At 34.1% G+C, this 17,916-nt stretch overlaps 1 protein-coding gene across 2 annotated transcripts in view; it reads left to right on the top strand.

Annotated features, from left to right (window-relative positions):
- The first annotated feature begins 1,156 nt into the window (after nt 1-1,156).
- LOC112906582 (39S ribosomal protein L19, mitochondrial-like) overlaps nt 1,157-17,916 on the top strand; it is a 22,693-nt gene continuing 5,933 nt past the window's right edge. Inside the window, exons 1-5 of one of the 2 annotated variants that reach the window (XM_025980934.1) lie at nt 1,157-1,284; nt 1,338-1,553; nt 1,618-1,751; nt 1,812-1,971; nt 2,250-2,397. In XM_025980934.1, coding sequence (XP_025836719.1) covers nt 1,239-1,284; nt 1,338-1,553; nt 1,618-1,751; nt 1,812-1,971; nt 2,250-2,397 — 704 coding nt within the window. In that variant the 5' untranslated portion in view covers nt 1,157-1,238. The remainder of the gene's footprint in view (nt 1,285-1,337; nt 1,554-1,617; nt 1,752-1,811; nt 1,972-2,249; nt 2,398-17,916) is intronic. The other variant, XM_025980936.1, reaches the window with a different exon arrangement.

Raw genomic sequence — 17,916 nt, forward strand, 5'->3', positions numbered from 1 at the left:
TTGTCACATGTAAGTAAGCAACCCGACATACAAAGAAGACCGCGTTTCTTGACGGCATATACTGGATCATTCTAGAACCACGACCGGCCCCTATAAATAGTTGTCTCGAGATCGAGTGGATTAGTACGAGTTGGAGTTACATGGTGATACAAAGTGAACTGGAAAGAGCGAAAAAATGACAAAGTGATCGTCAAGTAGTAATAGTGCGAGAGAGTGTTTAAATACGTGACAATATATAAAATTCGTTACTGTATAACATGGTGGAGTAGCTATATCTCAAAATAAATATATAAATTCACTTTTTTGTAACAATGTTACCCCTAAATTTTGTAGATACTAATTACTTCTTAGGTTAACTTACCCCCAGGGAGAAGTCAACCAACCCCAGGGTAAAAGTCAGTTTACCCTGGGATTGGTTCTTGATCTACAAAATCAGGCTTTTACACCATATTATAATTGATTGCTAGCTTTTTGTTGTTTTTTTGAAAGCACTACACAAAATCGCGCTACAACTCATTATAAATGGTTAAAGATATTCCTGTTCCGTTTACCTGAATTCGCCGTAACAAAATTCCAAATTCATGATCATTCATTCATCATATTTTATCTCGTTCAAACTATTTCTGTCTTGCTCACGCCTTTCTTTCTTCAAGATCACATCTTTATCCATTTGAAACGAGTTGTACACAGTTTACTTTCAGGCAACGAGAAGGTACTTCCAGAAACTGCTTCAAATATTTCAAAATTCGAATCGCTTCAGTACTTCTACTTCATATGGAGAACATTATTGTTTATAATTTAAACTATTAATAGCTTTATAAACAAAATCCGCGAACCGAGCACGGATAATTCAATAAACTTTAGAGAATAATACTTTTAATGGCGAATTTTTGTTATTATAACACGTTTTTACAAAATGTATTGTTAAAAAGTTAAAAACAATCATAACACAACTAAATACTTTAAATTGGTTCATATATGGCCACCTACCGTTAGATTACTACATTAAACATTCAGAAATAATTAATAAGCTGACATCTGGCGAACAGTAGCATTATAATTTCAAAAATAAAATGGAATTGATTTCGTGGTGCCATCTGTGTATAAGTATACAAGGAGAAAATTGAGAAATCTTAAAGTATACATACATTATAAATACACAACATAACGACATAACCTTTAAGTTATCTCATTTTTTAATTTGTATGTATTTTCTTAGATTTTAAAAAGCAAGTAGTATGTTTTCGTCTAGCCGAAAAAAAATTATTTCTACGTCTCTGAAAGGTTCTAAAAATATTATTATACTGTTATTTTGAAAGTTCAACAATTTGTTGCAGGTTTCAGATGCAACTCTCAAACTGCGGAAGCCCTACAAGTAACTAATAGGCTGGCATCTAATAAAACAAAACCATCTCAATTAAAGTTTTCGCGAATTTATCCAGAATTTTTACCTGATCCTAAAATAGAATTTAGAAATCCCCTTAGAGAAATAATAGAACGCATGGACATGTTAAACAGAAGACGCAATGTTCATATACCGGAATTTTACGTTGGTAAAAAAATCACCTATTAGTGTGGAGTTATCATAAAATTATTAATACAATATCCCTTGTTTAGGTTCAATACTGTCAGTAACATATTCTGATAAGCACAACCCAGAAAAGCTAAATTGTTTTGTGGGTATTTGTATTAAAAGAGAAGGTTGTGGTCTTAGAGCCAATTTTATCCTCAGAAATATTATAGATTCACAGGTAATAGTACATTACTGTTTTGACATTATTTTACTTGTTTCTAATCTAATTTCTTTAAAGGGTATTGAGATTCTGTTTGATATTTATGATCCCACAATACAAAGAATAGATGTCTTGAAATTGGAAAAACGACTAGATGATGAATTACTCTACTTGAGGGATGCTCTACCAGAATACAGCACTTTTGATATAAATATGGAAGCTGAAGTATTACCTGAAGGTATATTAATATAATACTATACAATGAAGAAAAGAGCTTTTAAATGCTTCAAATGTATAGAGAGAGCACTACATACAGTTTGAGTACTTCACTCTTTATTAAGAGTAATTAATTAACGTATATGTAGAATTCTCATTAAAATGTTTAGGAATTTTTTTCCTTTCATTGTATAGAAGAAATGTATCATAGTTTCATCACCAAAAATTTATATCTTTTCTACATTAGTAACACTTTTTAATTCAGTCTTTCCATAATAACTTACAGTATGTGTGCTTTAGGAAGTGAAATACCAATAAATCCAATTAAAGTAAAATTAAAACCAAGACCTTGGTTGGAGAGATGGGAAAGGAAAAATTTAAAAGGTGTCCAAGACTTAGAACTACCTGAGAAATTTTACAAAAGAGCTGCTGAACTTGCAGACACTACATCTCAATATGNTTCAAATTGTGTTGTATTGTTCTGTTATTCTCATTATGTAAATATCTGTCTTAATATTTCTATTTCAAATCTTTTGTGTATGTACCTATCTATTGTGTTCTCTGCAAATAACTTTATTACTTGGACTTTTCTATAATCCCTTTTAACATTTCAACTTCACGTACTAACTGCATGATGTCAATAACTATTGTCCCTTCTTAATTGCTTTTTAATGGTAGGTTTCTTCAGCGGTTTAGGGTTAACATTCTATATTTTATATTCACATTTCCAGATTGTATTCTCTTCTAATTGGTTCCGTACTTTCATCTAAATGCTTCTAACTCCGCCCTAATAGTTTTCCTAACATTTTCATTTCCAAAACATTAACACTTCCTAATTCGGTTTCCTACAGTTCTATTCAATTAATCTGCTAAGTCTTCAGTTCTAATTTCATTCTTCCAGTTTTGTAAATATATTATTGTTAAGTTGTTAGTCCTGTTTGAATTCATTTGTTTTATTGTGTTATTTGACCTTGCATCCCCTAAAAGTTAAACGAAGAAAGTAAATGCAACGGTTTGATTGCGGACTATGTCAATTTTGAACGTCCCAACTATAGTCACTTTAACGTTTATCTGATATTTAGTGTATACTGTGATTTCGGGAAAATCTTGCACAAGTGAAAATGAAAACCTCAAATGAAAATTAAAATTTCCCACCTTTACAAACGAATGGTGCACGTCAATTTTCTGAAAAGGGNTTTTTTTTTTTTCGTCTCCTATCTTTCCCTACTTTTTCTTCCTTTGCTTGTTAAGGCACAGCGATTGTAAAACCCTTTTCCAAAGTCCCCCCCACCCAAATACTTTATCCAAATGGCATTCATAGGTCTCAAGTAAAAAACTCTTACCAACTGATTAAATTAATTAAGGACTTATTTTACAGTAACAACGCTGTCTCATATCGCCACCTTGGATTACAAAAAAGTGCTGAACTAATTAGTAATTTTCAAATATTAAAATCTGATCTGTTATGATCTGAATTTCTTAACCTAATCTAATCTAATCTAATTCGGCTGACATCCCTTTTCTTCCGTCTGAAATAGATGCAAAAACAACTTCGTTTTGCAGCTTTTATTTCTTTATAGAAATCATCTGATACTTGCTCCTATTACTTGTTCTGAAGAATTCCCTTGATCTTTTGGCATTCTAAGTACCTAATACAACTTGTGAGACAATTTATAGCAGAACTTCGAATTATCGTAGCTGCCCGATACATCATAGATTATAACATCGTATGTCGCCTATAATACAAGTAGCTCGAACTTTGTTTCCCAGATGCAAACTAAATTCTGAGCTGTCACATATGAGAACCATTTTATTACATAATAGCAACGATTTATGCATCAGCTTTAACATGCATTATTAAGATAGCAACTTTGGTTAGTGGAAGCAAGGTATGAACAAAATGGTTAGTACATAATAATGTATAAACTGTTTCACAGTTTTATCCAACTCGCAAACTTCTCTTTAACAGTGAACTATAACGTTTTCTTGCTCTTTTTTATATCGAAACGAATGATATCCCATGTGTGTCCGATATCTAATCGATGAATTATTATATTTTAATTTTAGGCTATTGAATACAGATTTTAGTATTGAACAATAGCGTTAAAGAGGTTTTATGCTTCAATATGGTAGTTTGGCTTCTAAAGCCACAAAGTGACCCTTTTTTAAAGGGTGCTTTTTGAGTAATCTTAAAAAAGACACCCCATTCAGTTTTCTGCAAATAACTTGAAAACGAAGCAATTTTCAAAATTTTTACAAGAGTACCTTTTTTAGAAAATTAAATTTTCCATTGAAATACTTTATTTAATTTTCTTTTTTTACCGTTTTTAGTAGAAGTAGAAAATTAAGAAAAAAAACTTTTTTTTTATTAAATTGTTTATAACTTTTTTCCTGGGCGATTTAGTTATATATGTGTTCTGAGAAAAGATAACCCTTAAAAAAACAGACCTTTTCTTGTTTTATTGTTTTTTCTACGATGAAAATTCACAGAGATATCAATGGTCAGTTGCCTGTTTTATCGCAAACACGTTTTGTTTTAAATGTATTTAATTATGTTCAATACTAAATATAGTAAAAAGAAAATTAAATGAAGTAATTGGGTGGCAAATTCAATTTTCTAAAAAAAAGTACTCTCATAAAATTCTCGAAAATTGCCTCGTTTTTGAGTTATTTTGAAAAAACTGAAAGCGGTGGCTTTTCTAAGATTATTCAACGCACCCTTTAAAAAAGAACACTTTCATTCATAAAATCCTATTAACGCAATAATTCCATACTTTCTTTTCTTTTTATATCCATTCAATAGCATAATTTCTTAAACAAATATACATGAATAAACCTGTCACCTGAGATGACATTAAAGGCTCAGAATATCAAAAACATAAACCATCATACGACTTTTGACTATATGAATTATAAATTACAGAAGATATGGGACATATTGCATTGAAAACGTTTTTAAATTTTGTTTGCTTCTTTATAACTTTTTGCTTATTGATATTGTGTTCTGGTAAAGAACAATTTTAGATTGAAGAGTCTGTGTAGAATAAGAAACACCAAATATTCCAATACCAACATACATGCTTGGTTTTCTTCTTTTCTTATTTTAGTTTGCCATCAGAATTCTTCCGCGCCGCTTCAGTATGAAAACTTCGTTGCGCCAGATAGAGGCAGTCAAGTAAATTTTATTAAATGTCAAACTTGATAAAAAATTGCCAAGCTCGGCACAATTTTCGCATAACTCATAACAATACCCCCGAAGTTGCACACAAGTTTCGGCAGCTGCCGGTGCAGTACTACTCCAAGTTCTCTCGCAGACTTGAAGCAAGGATAAGTAACCTCGTCACGAATTACTACGTTCTTCCTTAAGGGACCAAGAAGCCGACAGACAACATTCGCGAATGAAACTAAAACATTATTATAGAAAATGTCATAGCAACACCATCCCTCTGGCATTAAAATGCCAAACAAAACGCGGGGACATTGTAAACATTCCTTTGTTTGCCCGCCTGAGAGGTAGTTGATCTAACCAATTGTCGAGAGCCTATTACTTAATTCAGTAAACGTACCGTTCTACTTTCAGTGACAATACCAGCTCCTTGTTGTTCTCCCTTGACTGTGACTAAACAATAAACACCGCATACAACATAAAATTTACTTTAACAAAACAAATAAAAGAAAATTAACAATTCCCTTTGTGTGTTAAGAAAGTTGGATGCAAATTACGTTCTAATTAACATTAAATATGATACAAANTGCTAATCGTAAGCAGAACTTCGATATATATATTAGACCCGATTCAACGTCAGTTCGATGGTTGCGAGGTTTAATGCAGAGTCTAGGTTGGCTTAATTATAAAATGTAACTTGCTTACAGATCCAACTAATTGTATAGGTAAATGAATGTCTACATTTTCAAGGATTCCTAAAGATTGTCGATGTGCATAGTTCTCTAATTAAGTAGAAAATATCCATCTGTATATCCTAGAATAAAAAAATACCTCGGCAGTACTATCACCCAGACTATCAACTAAATTTACTAACTGTCTGATTTCAGTAGAAAGCAGTCTGACTAGAACTTTAAAGTTTTTGGGCTTGACTGACTTTTTTGCGTTACAGTAATCTAGTAGAAACGTTCTTAAAAAAAATTATTTCAAATAAATACTTTTTGTAACAATTGTGTCATTATTTTTTATAATTAATTTATAATGTCAATGGAAGCGCTATCAGATTTAAGTAGGGTGGCATTAAGTCTAAATACGCCACTGTCTGGGTCAGTCCAAGAAGATATTGAGCCACCCCCGTATACGCCGACTAATATTGCAATTTTAAACCCCAATATGCAATATCCCGATAAGAGAACAATCGGGATTCCAGTATTATACGTTGTACAGAGAAAATGCAAGTTAGCCTACTTTATGATCATTCGTATGTGTATATTCTACTGTATCATGGGGGTAACAAAATGCTCAAACCCATTTCTCGTATTTCGGTATGTATTTGAAGCCGTAACAATGCTTGAATGAACTTTGAGATGAGATTTTCACTGGTATACATTGCATTTATAAAATCGCGAACGACTGACGTGTTGTATTATACTTCGAGAAAAATTTAAACCTCCATCATGTCGCATCGCATTGGTATTAATACGGCACTACAGCAAACTGAAAATAGACTACCCAACTGTCAAAAACACCACGACCGCAACATTTTATTTTTACATCTTTCCAACCGTATTCGGTGGCAGCACAACAAAATACTTTGCCTTTGTGCCATCAGAGACAGCTATTTTAATACACCCGCAATTATGTCCGCCGCAACTCTCTAAATATTAAAATTCCCGGGCAAAATTGTTTCTCTTTTCCCCCAAACGGAGCCCCTAATTGGACAAGTATTTAAATCTAGAAGAGAATCCAATTACCTCCAACAGCATCGCATAACGGTGAAATAGAAGAAAATTAAAATTCTTGAAGTTGAAACAGGTAAAGCAATTGTAATATTTTCTAATGTATTTTGGTCCTTTTAAGGATTTGACATACTTGACTCGACAATCTTTTTCTCAAAGGACAACGAAAACTCGACAATTTATTTCAATCTTTTCATTTTATTCGTATATTTCATTTTGAATTTATATACTTACAATTAATTAATTAATCTCTTATTGGTTCCTTTTTTATCGACAATAACAACAAAATAATTGTATTTATGTTTGTCATTTTTAGTAGTGTAATTTTGTAAATATCGTAACGAAAATTTTCTAGTATGTCTATTTATTTGCACAACACTCAAAATATACATACAGGGTGTTTTAGGAGGAATAGCAAATAGTTTGAGGCATGGTGGTACTGATCATTCTAAGTAGAAAGTTCTTCTGAAGTTTAGTCCGAAAACACTTTCAAAGATGCAGTTTCAAATCTTGCAATTAAACAAAAAGAATTAATAGGTACAAATCATCACAAGGACGTCAGTCATAAGACTGGTTGGACATGCACCTCTACTCTTTCCTATCCTCAGTTAATCTTCGAATTTCCCTAAACTAGAACAACCCATATCTCTGACTAGACCTTCATGCCTGAGAAGGCGTCGTACTAACCTATCTTGCCTATTTCTCTTTGACTTCCATAGAATCCTCTGTTCACTTACTCTTTCTAATACCTCTTCATTTCTAACCTTCTCTATCCACGGTATCCTCATCATTCGCATGTAACACCACATTTCGAACGCTTCTAACCTTTTCTTTTCCGCCACGCCCACTGTCCATGTTTCGCACCCGTACAGTGCCGTGCTCCAAACATACACCTTTAACAACCTTTTTGGAATTAGAAGTGACTTCTTTTTATTGAGTCCGACTCGACCCTGCTCTATCCTCTACATTATATCCTGACTACTCCTTCCGTCCTGACTTATCTAACTTCCTAGATACCTAAAATCGGCCACTTCTTCTAATTGTTCGTCTCCTGTCTTTCTCTATAACTGCCTGTTGCTCTTTATACAAACTAAGTATCACTCTTTTATCTTTGTAACTCATCCTTACATTTTTAAGTATATTTAACATCTTATCCCATTTAACATTGTCAAAAGCTTTTTATAAATGTAAATTTGGCAAAATATTATAGTAGATCAGCAGCAATTAATTGGTTTTTGAGATTACTCACACATACCCCACAGCGTCACATTTCAGTTTTCCTGACAATTAAATTTTCTAATTACTATGAATCCTAATTCTATCTTCGTCCAAGTTCTTACACAATAGTACCATTCTTTCAACTTCAAGTATTCACTTCGGTTTTTGTTCAATTGCCTAAATATTCTTTTATTACATTCGTTTCCACCAACAGAACACTAAGAATCCAAACTTTAATTAAACCTTTTCAACTATAACACTTAATTTTTATCTTTAAACGTACCGCTTTCAAAATTTTCAAACCAGAAGCAATTTGTAGTATATTCCACTTAAGTTTCCCTATAGCGACTAATTCTTCTTGTATCGCCATTCCGCTTATACTATTAAACGTTTGCTGAAGGTGTAAAGTAACATTTGGCGTTAATTGTGCGGTTTTCCTTCACCCGAAAGTTCCCAGTTGCCTGATTATGTTAATTAAACAACCGGCACAGGCAACTTAACCCTGAGGGCACAATTGAAGCCAAATAATCATCAACTGAACCCACCTATATCGCCCACTTTGCTAATCGTAAGCAGAACTTCGACATTGTTTCAAACAACAACTGTAAAATCAGGATATGGACTACATTGTGGCAAAATCGATGGCTTCGATGAAAAGAGAGTTGCAAATTAGACAGAAATGTTTGAAATGATAAGATTTTCGATCAAAGAATTATTTTTTTGATATAAATAGGGAATCAGACAAGGATGTACACTGTCACCTACTTTTTAATTTATACATCGAAGACGCGATCAACGTCATTAAAGACAGTATAACTGTAGGGATAGAAACACAGGGGCAAAAGATTAGTATGCTTAGATTATATACTACACGACAAAATTGAATTCCACTCATGTAAAATAATAATTATTATTAATCACTATTATGATTTTTTAATAACATGCAACGTAGAAAGTAATAAAAATTATAGAAAGTGATTATATTATGTAATCCATTTTACTAAAAAGTCGTCGTTCTCAATATTTTAAAATTATTTTTGGGAATGTATGCCGTTAAACTTATTTCACAATTTTTCCGGAACTATCTGCTTTCTTCGGAACAATCCATATTGGCGAAGAATNGTTACAAATTTTGATACAGGGGGTCACAATTAATAAATAAAATTAAGAAACCTTTTTGAAAAGGATCGTGACAGGAACAAAGTTGACAAACTATATAAGTATGAATTTTTCCGAAATAAATATAAAAGAAATCTTACTTGCGACTGAACCTACAGTTTCTCCTAAAAAATCAACAGGAATTCAATTTTCCAATGAAACAGGGTTTACGTTTCCAATTTGGAACGAAAAGCCGTTATATAAAGGATTTTACTTAAATCCTCCTGTGGTGTAATTGGCACCCCGTTGAAATCCTCTTTCTTATTTGCCCCACAGGTGACATTCACGTTCAACTTTACTCGCAGTCAGGTGCGGTAATGAGAAACTTCGGATCACAGAATCATAAAGCACGACGGTAATAGTACAAACCGCAGGAAACGTACACATACAGACGGAGTCAAACACTACGTCAAACATCAAAGTAAATTATGCTGTTTAACTAACTATGTGCACAATATTGAACAATAGAAGGAGGAGAATTTAAATAAATGCTGTTACAAATAATACATAATATAATATAATAAAAATAGAAGTACAATAAAGTCGAATTCAAGATCATAAAGATGCAGGGTGGTGAGGCGGCTTACCGACTTCACTCATCCTGTTATAGCTCCCTGTCATTTCTACGTCCCCCAACTATCTAATAATGTAGGCTAATAAAAAAATTAAATAATTCGAAGTGTTTTAGAAAATACCACAAATGGCGCGGTAAACGCCATCTGTAGCACGAGGTCCATTTAAATATATGGATATCTACTTGCTGAAACGAATCTCGGCGTAGCTAACCTCAACGTGATAGGCACGTTACCATAATCGAATAAAATATTCGAAGTGGTCTGTATTCTGTCGAAACTGCCAGACGCGGATCGCGATTTCGATCTTTTTAGATCTCATCAGCGCGTCGCAGGCAGCTCCGACAGAACACAGACCAAATTTTACCAGCGCGTTTTCGTTTCGTTTCAGCAAGTAGATATCCATATATTTAAATGGACCTTGTTGGAGCATACGTAATTCTAAAATGTGGCATCTTACTACGGATGGCGTTTGCCGCGCCATTTGTGGTATTTTCCAAGGTATGCTAAAATTATTATTATACTATAGCAGCAAAAATATAAATATCTTAAATTTAACCTTCTTGAAAATATATTAAATAGTTGGAAATTTTGTACACTAGTGATCGGATACACAGACCCTTCAGATTGGGGTATGCGTACCACTAATACTTAAAAATGTAGGTACCTGAACATAAATATTCCATTTCTGTGTTGTATAACCACTTTAAGTTCAATAATGAAGAATATTCACGGTCAGTACGATACCCTCGCTTGTTGCAAGTGTTGTTAAATAGAGTTAATAAAAGTCATCTTATTTTCTGTATTATCGCGTCAGTCTATCCCCTCAATACTATAAAGTTATTAATTACCCATGTTTAAATTGTTGACTAGTAATTCTAAATTATGTAATCCGCCTTGCCCGAGATAAAAATGTTCAGTCTCTCAGAGTCTCTGAAAGCGAAACTCGAGTCTCCGTCTCTCATCGAGTCTCTCTGGTGTCGCTGAAAGAGACTGTCAAAAAAACTGTTTAGCGTCTCTGAACGAGAGACTCGAGTCGCTCATAGAGAGATTCTCATTTCGTATCCATTCTCTGAACGAGAGACTCGAATTTCTGAACGAGAAACTTGAATCTCTCAATAAGTGGTATCTCGATAGACATGGTTAAAAATTTCCAAGTTCAACATATTTCAGAGATCCCAGTCTTTTTACGAGAGTCTCCAGTCTCTCAAATTTTCAGTTTTATTTATTCAGTCTCTCTGTGAGAGACTCGAATCTCTGAATTAACTATTTTATCGTTTGAGTCTCATTCAGAGGCTGTGAGAGATCCATAAAAACAACCAGGCAATAACTAAGAGACTGTGAGAGACGCTGAAAGACTCTGAGAGACTGGGCAGAGACTGAAAATTTTTGTCTAGGGTCAATATTAAATTAAAATAATTATGTTCCATTTCTAAATATTGTCACATGTAAGTAAGCAACCCGACATACAAAGAAGACCGCGTTTCTTGACGGCATATACTGGATCATTCTAGAACCACGACCGGCCCCTATAAATAGTTGTCTCGAGATCGAGTGGATTAGTACGAGTTGGAGTTACATGGTGATACAAAGTGAACTGGAAAGAGCGAAAAAATGACAAAGTGATCATCAAGTAGTAATAGTGCGAGAGAGTGTTTAAATACGTGACTATATATAAAATTCGTTACTGTATAACATGGTGGAGTAGCTATATCTCAAAATAAATATATAAATTCACTTTTTTGTAACAATGTTACCCCTAAATTTTGTAGATACTAATTACTTCTTAGGTTAACTTACCCCCAGGGAGAAGTCAACCAACCCCAGGGTAAAAGTCAGTTTACCCTGGGATTGGTTCTTGATCTACAAAATCAGGCTTTTACACCATATTATAATTGATTGCTAGCTTTTTGTTGTTTTTTTGAAAGCACTACACAAAATCGCGCTACAACTCATTATAAATGGTTAAAGATATTCCTGTTCCGTTTACCTGAATTCGCCGTAACAAAATTCCAAATTCATGATCATTCATTCATCATATTTTATCTCGTTCAAACTATTTCTGTCTTGCTCACGCCTTTCTTTCTTCAAGATCACATCTTTATCCATTTGAAACGAGTTGTACACAGTTTACTTTCAGGCAACGAGAAGGTACTTCCAGAAACTGCTTCAAATATTTCAAAATTCGCAGGTCAATGCGCAAGGTGGAAGTTCAATGCAGCGTAATATAATTTCACTAAATACTTGGGTAGATGCTGTAAACCAATTTTTTTAAAGAATACTATTAAGTATAATAATTTGTATAAATACATGTTTGAAGTATAAGACGGATAGCCTGGATATTAAATCAATTATATTACATACTTCAAGATAGATTTGTTTCCGTTCATGGAGTTCAAAAACCTGAAGCTCCGTGTCGCACGTTCATGTCGCTTATTAAAATCTTCAAAGCACTTACACGTCGATAGCAGATCATTTTATTGAAAAGTTTGCCTTCAAGGAAAAATAACGGGGCGCAGAAAAAGTATCAGGGTTAGACCCGGTCTACGCTTATCAGGCAATCAAGCAGAACGAGGTCGCCATAAAAAACGCGCCAAGCTTTCTTGCTCCTTCAATTACATGGCATTCTGAGCAATAGTGGGACCGTTCCATTTTACTGCTACAACGGAGTACAAACCTTCCACTTTTTTACGACCCTCATCTCTATCTACGCCCTTCGAAAACAAAAAACAGAACCGCGGGACCTTTCCCAGAAATCCTAATTGGCACGAACTTATTTAAAAAAAAGATTAATGAAAAGTTTCACCTTTAAAGCTTTTATAAGTTCCTGTGAACCATAACATCAAGGAAATGTAGGATCAAAGCTGTATTATAACAAATGGGCGACCCACCCTGCTTTTTCTTAAGATATTTCAGGTGACATGGAAAGGGATAAAAAGAATATTAAAAAAAAATAAAGGTAATATTAGTAAAATATAGCAGGTATTACATAATTTTTCTTAATAAGTAAATTAATTAGTGCCTAAAAGTAATAGAATTGTAATCAATAATAGAGTAATGACAACATCGTATGTGCAACGTAATCTACAACATCGAGTACAAAACGAAGCCACTAAATGCGCTGATATACGTAGGTTGGCATTGTCTGCAATAAATTATCTGTAAGAATGGACATATCTTCTTCCTTGTTTCCACTTGGGACTGCAGTCATTTGCTGCGTTTTGAACACGGCCCTGTTAAGTTAGGAAATGCTTCATGAGTAGTACAGACAAAGTGAAAAGACATAACCAAATAACAATAAGCGGTGCAGTGGTTAGAAGTTTCTTAGATCAGGTTCGGCTTTACAACTGCCTGGAATTACATCTTTAAACAACCGTCTTTACTTTCCTAAATTCCTGAGAATATTGAACTTTCTTTAAAGTCCGATGCTGTTACACATTAAGTGCCATGATGTTAACTATCAGCGTCCGCTGCAGTTTCTCCCTGACATCTCTCTTCTGATTTTACGATATTCCCTACAACGTCTGTCGTGAGTAAAAGAAGGCGCTCTGTCAGCAACCACTCTAAGTAGTTAGTAAGTTGAAAGAAGAAAGTAAATGTAACGGTTTTATTGCGGACTATGCCAACTTTGAACGTCCCAACTATACTCACTTTAACGTTTATCTGATATTTACTGTTAACTGTGATTGTAGAAAAATCTTGCACAAGTGAAAATGAAAACCTCAAATGAAAATTAAAATTTCCCACCCTTACCAACGAATCGTGCACGTCAATTTTCTGAAAAGGGTTTTATAAGTAAAACTTCTTTTCTTTTCATTATTTTGTAATTTGAAAACAAGAATTTCACATTTTTATTACCAATTAACACTATCATTCGAGTCCTTTGGACTGTTGCGGCTTACATGCCTTTTAGTATTGTCTATTTCGTATTGACCTCTGTTCGCCTATTCTAACACCTCTTCATTTCTAATCTCTATATTACGCATACTATACTAATCAGGCCCATGGCGAAACGTCTCTTGACTCACTGATTATAAGATCACATTTATCAAATACAGTTAGGCATGTGGAAGAAATTCGACTTCAGTACAGTGAAACATCGCGAAAATTTCTCTGTTATTAAAAAGTCATCATGAAACTGCACAAATCGACCATATTGGCAATCATCTTGTGTTCGTACGAGTCGAATTTATTTCTAGCCAGAGGCAGAAATATTTTAAACAGCAATCGAACATACGTATGTTCATTTACAATATTTTCATCGTTGCAGTGAAAATCGACGACGGAAAACCTTTGCTGCAAGTAATACGCGTCGATATCAGCCTCGGGCGTCTAATATGCTATTGATAATGCAGTGTGACCAGCATCGTTGCAAATAAAGCGTCGGACTTCGGCTTATCGTAGGTATTTTAATGAAATTTCTCGGTGCTTACCGCCAGGGCGCCGTGCCAGAAGGATAAAACGACCACGACGACGGCGACGCCCGGATTACTTTGGCACTTACCTAGCAATCAAGCAGAACGAGGACGCTATAAGAACGCATGAAACCTTCCGCTGCCTTAATTACACACCTTCCCCAGTTCTAATGAGAATCATTCTTTTTTGTTTTTGTCTTTCGTTCTACACCTTATACTCACCTAACGTATGTAAGCAACAACAACATAAAAACAAAAACAAACAGTAAAATAAAAACTAGCGAATCATTTTCTTTATCCGTTATTGTTATTAAATGAAGTAACGTAACGCAAGTAATATACGAAAACACGAATAAAATTTGTAACACAAACCATCTCAAGTCGTTAAACCACAAAGCAAGTGCAGGCAGTTATCATTCTCTCTCCTTCTTACACCCACAGGACCGTACCGTCAGTCGTACATGCTTACCCCAAAAATTAAAAATCGACGGACATTCCAAGAATTATAATATTCGTATTCAGAGACATATTAGAGGCAGAAACGAGAGTTAGGAGGGGTAGAGGTAGACCTAGATTAGTAGTTAAGGATTTGGGTTGTTCTAGTTTTAGGGAAATGCGAAGATAGGAAAGAGTGGAGGTACGTGTTCAACCAGTCTTAGGACAGACGACCTTATGATGATGATATATTCAAAACGTGTGTCCGTCTATACCATAATTTACTTTTCACTCTTAATACACAAACTTAGTGATGAACTGATAGACTAATAAACAGTGGTTGGTCCTAATTCTTTCCCTCCGTCATGCACTGTGGTAGTCTTATATACGGAATCTCCTACGATGATGGTCAAATTTTCCTCCGAATTTTACTAGAATGTTCTTAAATGTTTCTAGAATGTTCCTGGATACCTAGGATTGTCTTCAAGGGGATGAATTATTATTGTTTATTACCGATTAAGAATCGAGAACGTTGTAGAATATTCTGTATTTCGACAAGCGCTCTAAATCAAAAATTTTTGGAATCTCTTATAAAGGTCCATATTTCTCTGGTTTGGTGTACGTCTGCGAGTCGACCACCGGCCACCAGCCTCTAAACACCCCCTTACAATAAGTTAGAATATACTAGAATATTCTTCATTGTTTCTAGATTGGTCCTCAGCTGGAATATACTTGAATGAAGAAAAAATAAACTGAGTTGCAAGATTAAAAAATATTGGAGAACCAATAGGAACGAGTGATGAGGACGTTTTTTCGGGCATTATAAGGACATTTTATATACCACATATTTTAGCCAAAGTATTCTAAAATTGTCTTCTATAAGATTCAAGATTCTAAACACCCGCTTAGAATCAGTAAAATATACCCACTATATAATGTTCTTTAACGTTTTAAGGTTGTTCTTAATTAGAAAGTTCTCGAATATCTTGAGTTGTCTAAAAGCAGAATGTTCCAGAATGAAGTGCATGATAATATTCGTATATATGCATCGTCACGCGTGTCTGTCGTACTATAATTTACTCTTCAGTTTTAATACACAAACTTACTGAAAAGATTGGTTAACAGTGATTGATCCTGATTCTTTCCCTCTCATCATGCACTGTGGTAGTTTCACATTTGGAATCTCCTATAATGATGGTCGAATTTTCTTAAATGTTTCTAGCATTGTCAGCTAGAATATTCTTGAATGTCCAGGATTGTCCTCAAGAGAATGGTTTATAGTGAACCGAAAGAATCGAGAACGTTCTAGAATGTTCAAAGACCACTATGTTTCAGCGGTGAGACTACCTTCTGACACTATATTAGGGCTTTTTAATACATTCCGACGAGCGCTCCAAATAAAAAATTTTTGAAATCTCTTATAATGATCTATATTTCTCTGATTTGGTGTGGGTCTCTGCAAGTCGACCCCCAGCTTCCAAACACCCACTTGCAATAAGTAAGAATATACTAGAATGTTCTTCATTGTTTCTAGAGTGGTCCTCAACTGGAATATTCTCGAATGTTTCTAGAGTTTCTCTGAGCTAGAATTTACTAAAATAAACTGGACAGCAAGAGTAAAACAAGTTCTGGAATGTTCAAGAACCAATACGAATGAGTGATGAGGTTGGCTTCTGACAACTTTATAAGGGCAATTTATATACATTTTGACCAATAAGTAAAATTCGCCTACTACAATGGTCTTTAATATTTTTCGGGTGTTTCTTAATTGGAAGGTTATCGAATATCTCTGATTGTCCTTAAGTAGAATGTTCTAGAGTGAACTGGGCAGGAAGATTCGAGTACATTCTAGAAACGAATACAGCTTCTCAATTGGTACAAATGGCGAACACTGCAAATAAGGTCCCATTGAAACCAACACGTGCAATAGAACAGCAGGTCATTTTTCATTGTTCGCCAGTTTGTCTTGAACTCGGAACTATAGGTACTTTAAGAGCTATTCTATATTGGCGATATATATTGCTGTGAAAGGCTAAGATCATTTTTACTGAGTAATGGTTATCGACGAGGCAGTATAACTGTCGTCGTCAGGCGGCAACATTTTAGTCGATCGGCGGTGTACTGACGCCATTTCTTATCGAGACCGACCCTCGAAGGGACAATTACTGTCGCTGACACAGTTCGCGCCACCGGAGCGCACAACGGACATTGGTTGCTGCAACCGAATGTCGCAGGACCATTGGGAGCTACCGTCCAAGAATAAACGAATTGGAAGGTAAAAATTTGCTACCTAAATTATTTCTCTCATGAAAAGTAGTAACTATTTTAAATTTGATGATGGTGATGTTTAAAAAACAAACTATTCAAAATGATCCACAATGCATTTTCAAATCTGCAAACGTTAAAATTCAACAAAAAGAAAGTAATTATGAAAACAAATAACACCTAAAACTTTGTCAAAGAGTAATTAGTCTTTACTAACCCTAAGAGATATATTGGAAATTTGAAACCATCTTCAAATCAACGAAAATTTGTCGGTCAATCATGGTTTTTTAATTTTTCAAAAGTAAAAAGTGTAAAAACAAAAGAAAACTGTTCCCGAAGAATAGAAAAATTAGTTTTATGTGGTCGATTTCACGCCTTAACTACTCAATCGATCATCATGAAATTTTGTAGACAGGTCGTCAGGAATACACTAAAGGACATAGGCTACCTTTTATCCAGAAGAAAAATGCTGTTCCCGAGAGATAAAAAAATTAATTTTATATTGTCGTCGATGATCTTTGATACGTTTTTATGACATCAACGCGGTCGAAGCAGCGGATAAAATCTAGTATGGGATAATTTAAAATACTCATATCAATGCTTTATCAATTTTAAATTTTAAATGTGGTAGGTAGTCCAAACTGCAATTTTTTGTCTTTCTTTACAAAAGTAGCAATTATCAAATAAGAAATGAAGCTACAATGCGGCAAATGTTTTTATATATACGAGACCAACATCCTACGTTTCGCGTCAATTATGAGGCATCTTCAGGGTTAAGTTTCTAAGTTATAAAATCTGAAAGTCCGAGACTGCGATAATTTTGTCGTTGAACGGTTAAATATGGATTTATGTATAATAAATTAGAATAAATGGCCTTTAATTATTTATAGTATTTATTGTTTTATTTATACTTACTTTCTGTTGTTTAAAGTGATTTTAATTTTTAACTATTATTTTATCTATACATAAGTGATTTTAATTATTTATTCTAATTTATTTATT

This window comes from Agrilus planipennis, unplaced genomic scaffold, assembly GCF_000699045.2.
Source record: "Agrilus planipennis isolate EAB-ADULT unplaced genomic scaffold, Apla_2.0 scaffold2, whole genome shotgun sequence".
NCBI lineage: Eukaryota > Metazoa > Arthropoda > Insecta > Coleoptera > Buprestidae > Agrilus > Agrilus planipennis.